Source organism: Crinia signifera, chromosome 4 (genome assembly GCF_055691185.1).
Source record: "Crinia signifera chromosome 4, ASM5569118v1, whole genome shotgun sequence".
Taxonomy (NCBI): Eukaryota; Metazoa; Chordata; class Amphibia; order Anura; family Myobatrachidae; genus Crinia; species Crinia signifera.
Genome location: NC_139220.1, coordinates 302,613,891 through 302,625,076, shown reverse-complemented (window position 1 = coordinate 302,625,076; position 11,186 = coordinate 302,613,891). Strand labels below are relative to the sequence as shown.

Sequence of the window (11,186 nt, the reverse complement as noted above, 5' to 3'; positions counted from 1 at the left end):
TCCCCATTCATATTCATCCTTTCTATAGAACCCCTTGCAGCCACCATTCAAAATGATCCAAATTTCACAGGACTAGAAATAGACCCCCCTCACCATAAACTTATCATAACTGTGGACAATGTGCTGCTTTTTATATCAAAACCCTCGGTCTAGCTTCCCTGTCTTCACTCCATTCTAGATTGTTATAGAGCAGCCTCTGTTTACAAATTAACCACCACAAAAATCCTTCATTAATGGTGGGTTTTTTTTAGGGAGCACTGCCTCCCCAGATCCATGCAGCACCGCTGTCAATCAGCCACTGCCCGGCCCTGCCCCTGGCTTATTATAAGCCAGGGCCAGAGACTTACCGCCGGGGGGGAGAGGAGGGAGGAGGCTGCGCGGCAGAGGAGAGTGAGCCGGACAGCACTGCCCGGCTCTAAACAGTGGCAATCCCGAGAATTTTCCGGGCTTGCCAGACTGGGCACTGAGGCACAGCCCGGAAAATTCTTGGGATTGCCACGACCCATATAATTGGCAAACATCTATTTGGGTGCTGAGTTTCAATATTCCTCCGAAAACTTCCATTTTTTTAGGTAAATCTTCCCCCCACTTCTTAACGCCCTTACGAGCCGATGTAAATCCTGGTTAGCATTCAATATCTCATGGTTGGGACGTATAGCCTCTTTTAAAATTATGTTATTACCCAAACTTTTCCACAATCCCATACCCTTCCCCCCAAAAAATAAAAATAGTTGGCTGCTTGCGCCTCTATCATAAGGTCATATATTTGATCCAAAAGCCCCCTAAATTAGCTTGCTCTAGGATGGTTTGCCTAGGCCCAGGGGAGATCTAAACCTCTTAGATTTAACTCTATATCGTGAAGCCTGTCTGCTAGCTCAACTTAAATATTATTTGAACACTGACTACGTGATTGGCTGGGTTAATATATTGAAAAATTTGTTGGCGCCACAATTCCTATTGAAGATATATTGAAAATACCTAAAAAAAAATTAAAAAAAAAAGTCAGACCAAACATGCCTCGCTGCTAACCTTCTACCCAACCAAGCTTCCCTCAATGTATGGGATAGACTTAATTCTAAACTGCCCTCCCACAAATATAATGTACCTGATATTAGCAATTACTTTGACTAAATTAATTCCTAAATTAAATTTAACACGTCGGGAGACAGCCCAGGTGAGAGTTTTTGGAGATTTGCTGGAAGGACGTTCGCCTGCCATTTCCCAATAAAAACTATTGAGGTTACAAAAAAAAGAAAGGAGAAGCAATAAAGTGCCTGGTACTTAATCACCAATCAGCTCCTGACTGTTAAGTTACAGGCTGGGTTTAAAAAAAGAACAGTTAGGAGCGGATTGGCCGTTGATAAAGTACCAGTCACTTTATCCCTTCTCCTCCCTTATCACTGCTTCATACATCTGATCCTCAGACCCATTGTTATGATAAAAGTTAACTTATGCCACATTCAAAGCCTCAGAGTGCCTCCTCATGTGATTATTAAATGCTATCTTCGTTGAGAAACCCTTGCTGCATTCAGAGCACTTGAATTGTTTTTCTCCTCTGTGACTCATCTCATGTCTAGCTAGATTTGCTTTAAGGGTATAACACTTGCCACACTGGGAACATTTAAATGGCTTCGCTCCTGTGTGGGTCTTCTGATGTCTAATCATATTGGACCTCTCTGAAAATTTCCTGTCGCATAGAGAACATGTATATGGTTTCTCTCTTGTGTGCAATCTCCGATGACTAATAAGCTGCGACTTCTGGGAAAAACGCATGCTGCAATCAGAGCATTTAAATGGTTTCTCTCCTGTGTGAATCATCTGATGTCTCTCAAGCTGTGACTTCTGGGCGAAACACTTGTTACATTCAGAGCATGCAAATGGTCTCTCTCCTGTGTGAGTCCTCTGGTGTACAGCAAGTTGTTGCTTCTCATTATAACACTTCATACATTCAGTGCATTTATATGGTTTCTCTCCTGTGTGAATTCTCTTATGACTATTAAGATGTGACTTGCTGGAAAAACGCTTTTCGCATTCAGAACACATAAAGTCTTTCACTCCTGAGTGACTCTTCTCATGTAGATCAAGTTGTGTCTTTTTGGTAAAACATTTATCGCATTTGGAGCATTTAAATGGTTTCTCTCCTGTGTGACTCCTCTGATGTACCATAAGTTCATGCTTTCTGTTATAGCACTTGCTGCATTCAGAACATTTAAATGGTCTCGCTCCTGTGTGAGTCATCCAATGTAACTCAAGACTAAACTTCCGGGAAAAACTTTTGTTGCATTCAGAGCAGGTAAACGGCCTCTCTCCGGTGTGCTTCCTCTCATGTACGACCAGCTGAGGTTTACGTGTAAAGCGCATGCCACAATCAGAACATTTAAATGGTTTCTCTCCTGTGTGAATCCTCCGATGTATGAGATAATGGGTGTTATTTTTAAAGCGTACTTCACACTCTGAGCACTTAATTGGTTTCTCAACAGTTGAACTCATTTCTTCGATGATTAGCAACTTAACTTATAATCAGGTTTCCCTTATTCTCCAAATTTAAGCCTCTGGAGGCTTAAAAAGGTAATGGTCTTTAGTTGGCTTGATCAAATAATAATGACCCTTTCACAATGTACCTGCATAAAACAAAAAGAAAAACGAAAAAAGGGCTATTGACATATAGAAGCCTGGATATTTCCAAAGCAAACTAAATTTTATGGCAAAAAGGTTATCTTTTCTAATGAACTCAATGGCCAGCACAGATTGTGTAATGGTTAGCATTACTTCATCACAGCACTGAGGTCATGGGTTTAATTCCCACCATGGCCCTAGTGGATCTTGCAAATGCTTTCCATTCTTGAGTGTGTTTACTCCCACAAAATACACTGGTATGTATTGGCTTTCAAACAAAAAAAATGAACCCTAGTGTGAATGAGTACGTGTGTACATGTGGTAGGGAATATAGAATGTTAGCTTCACTGGGGCAGGGACCAATGTGAATGGTCAGATATTCTTTAGAAAGCACTATGGAAAATGTGTGCAGTATATAAATAACTGGTTGCAAAGTAAAAATTTATATGTATACAAAATAAGAATTTAATGGTGAATGACATTTCATGGTCTCTAGTGAACACCTTTTTGGTTTTATTTTGTGATATTTAAAAATAGTTTATCATCCAATCCATTTGTTTCTTAATAAAATAATGTATATTGATTTTCTAGCGCATAACCCATTCCCACCAACACACCATGGCCCCAGGTGACTCACTCTCCTGAAGAGGCAGTAATTGAGATGCAGGGAAGGATCAGAGCGTTCTTGCAGAATCTGGTCTCAGCCTGTATGCGGTCTGTGCTCAGGCTTGTAGGAGAGTGACTGAGCTTGAGAGCTTGTTCCAGTTCAGCAGCTTAACCCCAAAGTGATAGCGTGTGGTGGCCGGGTGTGAAGTGCCTGGTGGCAAGAGGGGGTGAGGTGATGGGGGTGGAACAAGAGAGTAAGGTGAGAGGAGGCAGTTCACATTCCTACACCGGGCTATATTGTTCCCGAGCGGCGTACTCCCTGGCTCTTTCCTGCTTCCCAGCACTGGCCATCTGTGCTCTCCTGTAAGTGCAGCATCGGCTAGGACCGGGGAGCAGAAGGACCCCAAACTGGCATAAAATACGCACTATAGCACGTTTTTGTAATCCCGGCAACATATTTGAGATATGCAAAATATTTGCTAAAAATGCTGTTTGTTATATAAATTCAAATAAAAATAAAATCCTATATAAAGTTAACATTACAGGGCATTACGATGAATAAAATAATTTGATTGCCAATTTTCACACCTATTTTTACAAATTCACTTGGCAATTAAAGGGTTTACATGGGTCCTGTGCTCTGCCAAAAGGGAGGAGAGGTACAGGAAATGTGTTTTTCCCAAATATTCCAGCAGGAAATCTAATTCCCCGCTGAGAATGCAACTGGCACATGCCTCCAATCTGTTAAATCAGTTTAATGCCCTGTACACATGAGGCAATTTCAGCATGAATCACCAGAGAATCCCTGTGTGTACACAGGAACCCTGAGGCGATTGCTGGAGCAGCGGCTTCCCCCAGCAGAGTCTCGTTATCATAAATGACCAGATGAAAACGGGACAGTCAGCAATCTGGTTGCTGAGCGATATATCGTTCAGCGACCAATCGCTCCGTGTGTACGGAGCTTAAGATGTGAGGAAAATACATTTACTTAATTTCAGATAAGAGATTCTGATGCAGAGACCTGTAGGTTTTCACCCCTGTGAAAATAGGCAATGGGAGTCCAGGGATGGGTTTAAGAGCATTCGTGACGGTTTATACTGATTCCCAGGCGTCAGATGCTTCCAGCATGGCCAAACCCCCGAAGTATCGACCTAGCACATATATTACATGCTAACATGTTAATATGTGCTTAAGGATCCCCCTTCACGACATGGTCAGCACAGCAGCTACCACTGGGTAGTACTTATGATTCAGGGTGCCAGTCACTATAGGGATCCAGAACCCAAAGGGTTTTCAGGATTTAAAAGACATTTTAGTTGTCATCTTGCCCCTAAAGCTGGACATACATCTACAGATTTGTCAGATCTTGCTTGTTGGAAAAAAACACCTGGTAATGTTTGAATGACAGTTTGTCAGTTTTCCAGCATTTTGAAGCAAATGTCAAGTCTTTTGTTCTGATCCATTACAGGTTTTTATTCCAACCAGCCAGATCAGACAATAAATCTGGAGTTGTATGGCCAGCTTAAGCTGGCCATACATATACAGATTTGTCTGATCTGGCTGGTTGGAACAAAAACCTGGTAATGGATGAGAGCAAATGACAGTTGACCATTGGCTTTGAAATCCTGGAAAACTGCCAAACTGTCATTCAGATATAACCAGGTGTTTGCTCCAAACAGCCAGATCTGACAATAAATCTGTAGATGTATGGCCAGCTTTAAGCTCGGTGATCTCTCAATGCAGTTAGAGATGATGCTCAATGTGTCCAACCTCTATAAACACTGATATCCATAAAGAGGGTAAGGATCTTACAATGTGGCAGTTATAGTCCAATCACGGGGTTTAAAAATTCTGAGTGATAGCCCTGTCAGAATAACTTACCCAAGTTTTCTTCTCTAGGAATCAATTCTGAAAGTGCCTTTCGTCATGACGATTTCATTTATGATGAAGGTCCTGGTATGGTTTGGTCTCTGGACAAGGAACCACTAACAAAGACAAATGTTTAGGGATTGTGATAAACCAATCTAGATCTCTAGTGGTGCACATCAAGGTTGAACACTTTCTCCTATAATTTTTGCCCTCATTATGAAAAGGATGGCTGCCCATATGTGCCAGAACTGGGAAATTCATGGAGTTTTAGCTACTCTTGTTGAACTTTCTTTGTTGCAATGTCATGGTATATTGCCCACAGAGTGCAGCCCACCCAGGATGCTGCCCTAGGTTATACACAAGATACACTAGTTACGATATATACCAATAGCGCCTATCTCTATATATGGACGAATCCAAAGTAACGGATGCAAATCTCAGGGTACTTTTTCCTAGCACGGCGCCAACTATATTAAGTTGTACGACATTTAATCGCATTGCATGCCATACACCCGATGCCATTTTATGCGATTTAAAATTGTATAAGCCCCTATATGATTTTTAATTGTATAAGCACCCTAATGGGGGCTTACAATGTTAAATGCACCCCCACTATCAACACCAACCCGAAGCGTGGCGAACGCAGCGAGCGCACAAGGGGCGGCAGTATGCGTCCTCCGACCTTTTCATACCCACACTTTCCACGTCAGTGTGGAGTTGATTTTATATAGTGTGGCGAGCGCAACAAGCCCGGCGAGCGCACGCATATTACTTTACATGTATTCCGCTTGCCACGCTTCGGGCTCGGTGGCTCGCCACACTATATACAATCAACTCCACGCTGACATGGATAGTGGGGGTATGAAAAGGTCAGACGCGTACTGCCACCCCTCGTGGGCTCGCTGCGCTCACCACGCTTCGGGTTGGCGTTGATAGTGGGGGTGCTTTTCACATATAGGGGGCACATTTAACATTGAAAACACCCATTAGGGTGCTTAAACAATTTTAAATCGCATACCATTGTATATGCCATACAATGGCATACAATGCGATGGTATACAATTTAAAATAGTATAACATCGGCTGCCATTGCGTAATATCGCATACCATCGTATGCCTTATGGTCTGCGATGCGATGGGCGCCGTGCTAGGAAACAAGTACCAATCTCAGATACAATGTTTGTGGTAAACATCTGGATTGCTACAAATTTAAAATGCACATAAAGAAGCAAATTTTACCACAATTGTATCTACCACTGGTGAATAAAAATATGAAGTGTGAACAAGCCTCACCATTGTGCTCTGCTATAAACCAATTCATTGTTTAAATGTAATGGATGTAACCAGGATAGGACATAGTAATTTCTGAAACAAAATGCATGTCTGATTTCTGTGAAACTACAACAAATAATTATTTCATACCTTTTAACAATAAAGCATACACCACACAGAATGTTTTAGTACAATTTTCAGGAAAGTTTTTCTTATTAACTTTACAATATTTAAAGGAATGTATGCGTAACCATCAAATACATTAAGCAGGGAATGAAAAAAGGCCCCTTGCATTAACTGGTACAGGGTCATTTACCTTTTTAACAATGTTTACAGATGGGTACCATATCTCATTGTCTTATTTTGGCCATAACCACCCACCTCTAGCTGGATGCTTCACCCGCACAGAGAACTCTCCATTCTCATTTATATCAGTGAAAGTCCCACCAAAAAGTGGACATGGGTAATGAAAAAAAATTAGGATATCCAAAATATGAATTTCCCAGTGCATCAGTCATAGTCTATAGTAATTTTTTATTTTATTTTTAAATCGGTTGGTAACAGTGTGTCACATGACATGCTGCCATGATTTTGCCTTATTTCAGAAATGGTTATCAGGCAGACACTGATTGTGACCACTGATAATTTATTGCTGTTTTCTGAAAACAAGGGTAAGGAACTTTGATTATTGTAGTATAACACAAGTTGAGGACATGAACTGTCATAAATTATATGTTGATAATCAATTATTCATATTTTGAATATCCCAACTTTGTTTTTCACTTTTTGCTGAAATGTCCCATATACTGTATATGTATAATGTGCAGTGTTATTATACAGGACGCTTCCCTAGGTTACACTAGGGACTACAGTATATACCAATAGCACCAATCTCTATATATACTGTATATGTATAATGTGTACCGTTATTATACAGCAGGACGCTGCCCTAGGTTATACACAGGCTACACTAGGGACTATATACCAATAGCAACTACCTCTATATATATATATACTGTATATGTATAATGTGCACAGTGTTATTATACAGCAGGACGCTGCCCTAGGTTATAGTATACACAGGATACACCAGGGACTATATACCAATAGCACCTACCTCTATATATATACTGTATATGTATAATGTGCACAGTTATTATACAGCAGGACGCTGCCCTAGGTTATACACAGGATACACCAGGGACTATATACCAATAGTACCTACCTCTATATATACTGTATATGTATAATGTGCACAGTTATTATACAGCAGGACGCTGCCCTAGTAATACATAGGATACACTAGACTAGGGACTATGGGGCAGATGTATTAAGCCGGGCGAAGAGATAAACTGGAGATAAAGTGGAAGGAGATAACGCAACAGCCAATCAACTCCCAACTGTCATATTTCAAACACAGCTGATTGGCTGGCTGGTGCGTTATCTCCTTTCACTTTATCTCCAGTTTATCTCTTCGACAGGCTTAATACATCTGCCCCTATATTCCAATAGCACCTACCTCTATATACACAGGATACACTAGGGACTATATACCAATAGCAGCTACCTCTATATATATTGTATATGTATAATGTGCAGTGTTATTGTACAGCAGGACACAGGATACACTAGGGACTATATACCAATAGACCCTACCTCTATATATACTGTATATGTATAATGTGCAGGGTTATTATACAGCAGGACACAGGATACACTAGGGACTATATACCAATAGCACCTACCTCTCTCTCTCTCATATATATATATATACACTGTATATGTATAATGTGCACAGTTATTATACAGCAGGACACTGCCCTAGGTTATACACAGGATACACTACTAGGGACTATATACCAATAGCACCTACCTCTATATATATACTGTATATGTATAATGTGCAGTGTTATTATACAGCAGGACACAGGATACACTAGGGACTATATACCAATAGCACCTACCTCTATATATACTGTATATGTATAATGTGCAGGGTTATTATACAGCAGGACGCTGCCCTAGGTTATACACAGGATACACTAGGGACTATATACCAATAGTACCTACCTCTATATATAATGTATATGTATAATGTGCACAGTGTTATACAGCAGGACACTGCCCTAGGTTATACACAGGATACACCAGGGACTATATACCAATAGCACCTACCTCTATATATACTGTATATGTATAATGTGCAGTGTTATTATACAGCAGGACGCTGCCCTAGGTTATACACAGGATACACTAGGGACTATATACCAATAGCAGCTACCTCTATATATACTGTATATGTATAATGTGCAGTGTTATTGTACAGCAGGACACAGGATACACTAGGGACTATATACCAATAGCAGCTACCTCTATATATACTGTATATGTATAATGTGCAGTGTTATTATACAGCAGGATGCTGCCCTAGGTTATACACAGGATACACTAGGGACTATATACCAATAGCACCTGTCTCTGTATATACTGTATATGTATAATGTGCAGTGTTATTATACAGCAGGACGCTGCCCTAGGTTATACACAGGATACACTAGGGACTATATACCAATAGCAGCTACCTCTATATATACTGTATATGTATAATGTGCAGTGTTATTGTACAGCAGGACACAGGATACACTAGGGACTATATACCAATAGACCCTACCTCTATATATACTGTATATGTATAATGTGCAGGGTTATTATACAGTAGGACGCTGCCCTAGGTTATACACAGGATACACTAGGGACTATATACCAATAGCACCTACCTCTATATATACTGTATATGTATAATGTGCAGGGTTATTATACAGCAGGACGCTGCCCTAGGTTATACACAGGATACACTAGGGACTATATACCAATAGCAGCTACCTCTATATATACTGTATATGTATAATGTATCCTGTGTCCTGCTGTATAATAACACTGCACATTATACATATACAGTATATATAGAGGTAGCTGCTATTGGTATATAGTCCCTAGTGTATCCTGTGTATAACCTAGGGCAGCGTCCTGCTGTATAATAACACTGCACATTATACATATACAGTATATACAGAGACAGGTGCTATTGGTATATAGTCCCTAGTGTATCCTGTGTCCTGCTGTATAATAACACTGCACACTAGGGACTATATACCAACAGCACCTACCTCTATATATACTGTATATGTATAATGTGCAGTGTTATTGTACAACAGGACACAGGATACACTAGGGACTATATACCAATAGACCCTACCTCTATATATACTGTATATGTATAATGTGCAGGGTTATTATACAGCAGGACACATGATACACTAGGGAATATATACCAATAGACCCTACCTCTATATATACTGTATATGTATAATGTGCAGGGTTATTATACAGCAGGACACATGATACACTAGGGACTATATACCAATAGCACCTGTCTCTGTATATACTGTATATGTATAATGTGCAGTGTTATTATACAGCAGGACGCTGCCCTAGGTTATACACAGGATACACTAGGGACTATATACCAATAGCAGCTACCTCTATATATACTGTATATGTATAATGTGCAGTGTTATTATACAGCAGGACGCTGCCCTAGGTTATACACAGGATACACTAGGGACTATATACCAATAGCAGCTACCTCTATATATACCGTATATGTATAATGTGCAGTGTTATTATACAGCAGGACGCTGCCCTAGGTTATACACAGGATACACTAGGGACTATATACCAATAGCAGCTACCTCTATATATACTGTATATGTATAATGTGCAGTGTTATTATACAGCAGGACACAGGATACACTAGGGACTATATACCAATAGCACCTACCTCTATATATACTGTATATGTATAATGTGCAGTGTTATTATACAGCAGGATGCTGCCCTAGGTTATACACAGGATACACCAGGGACTATATACCAATAGCACCTGTCTATATATGTATAATGCATACAGCAGGACGCTGCACTTTAATACACTAGGGACTATATACCAATAGAATATATATCTATATACAATGTATATGGCACAATGTTGTTATACAGAAAGTACAGGCTGGAACCACATATTTCTCCACCCCCTACCCGGTTGCCCCTCTTCCATTCGGCGGTTACACGGAACACATATGGCATCTCCAGGCGGCTTCAGCACCCCGGGCACAGCGCTTACCTCACAGCCCGGCTCCGAATTCGCCGAGTCACGCTCCCACATCGAGGGCATGCGCCGGTGACGGTGTGTCCGGAATTGTGACGTAGTTTCAGGCGGGAAAACACTGGGCGGGAGCACAGCGAAAGGGGCGGAGACATGTAGATAGTGTGAAGGAGGATGCTGAGAATAAGCAGCAGACGGGGCGGAGACACTGGGAGAGGGCGGGGATTGGGCGGTGTCCTGGGGAGGGATCTTGGGCCAGGGCTGATAGACAATTACAATATGGGGCAGGGACACGAGTAATGGGGAGGAGGCTGAGAAGAAACTCTGAGGGGAGGAGAGTGGGCGGGAAACACTGCTGACGGGCGGAAACACGTGACCCTAGCTGCCGGGGCCGCTCCTGACGTCATGTGAATGCTGGTGTTTATCGCTCTTTGACTGAGGTGGGAGTTCCCCCTGACACGTGCCATACTTGAAATTGACATAACTGATGGGGATCTTGACACCACCCTTGCCTACATGACTGACCCTCTCCATGAGGGAGAAAATGATCTGTTCCTGGAATTCCCTGGTAATGTGTGATTGCCATCACCTGTGGTGACACCTTTCTCACCAATTACTTAGCTCACCACAGGTGATGGCAATCATACATTACCAGGGA

At 41.3% G+C, this 11,186-nt stretch overlaps 1 protein-coding gene across 4 annotated transcripts; it reads right to left on the bottom strand.

Moving 5' to 3' along the window:
* Positions 1–993: 993 nt before the first annotated feature.
* On the bottom strand, positions 994–10,665 carry LOC146075764 (uncharacterized). 4 transcript variants are annotated; one of them, XM_083185348.1, is made up of 4 exons: positions 10,547–10,665; positions 5,104–5,207; positions 3,234–3,433; positions 994–2,621 (listed from the first exon to the last, which is right to left on the bottom strand). In XM_083185348.1, exon 4 carries the CDS (start codon positions 2,488–2,490, stop codon positions 1,450–1,452), a length of 1,041 nt encoding a protein of 346 aa, XP_083041474.1. In that variant the 5' UTR covers positions 2,491–2,621; positions 3,234–3,433; positions 5,104–5,207; positions 10,547–10,665; the 3' UTR covers positions 994–1,449. The 4 variants fall into 4 exon arrangements, with proteins under 4 accessions (XP_083041474.1, XP_083041472.1, XP_083041473.1 ...); XM_083185346.1 differs by having other exon boundaries at positions 3,254–3,433; XM_083185347.1 differs by lacking the exon at positions 10,547–10,665 and adding an exon at positions 10,462–10,492 and having other exon boundaries at positions 3,254–3,433.
* Between the last annotated feature and the right edge of the window lie 521 nt (positions 10,666–11,186).

Bases quoted from the DNA above. Each gene is read 5' to 3' on its own strand.
- LOC146075764 (XM_083185348.1), bottom strand. From the start codon at position 2,490: ATGAGTTCAACTGTTGAGAAACCAATTAAGTGCTCAGAGTGTGAAGTA.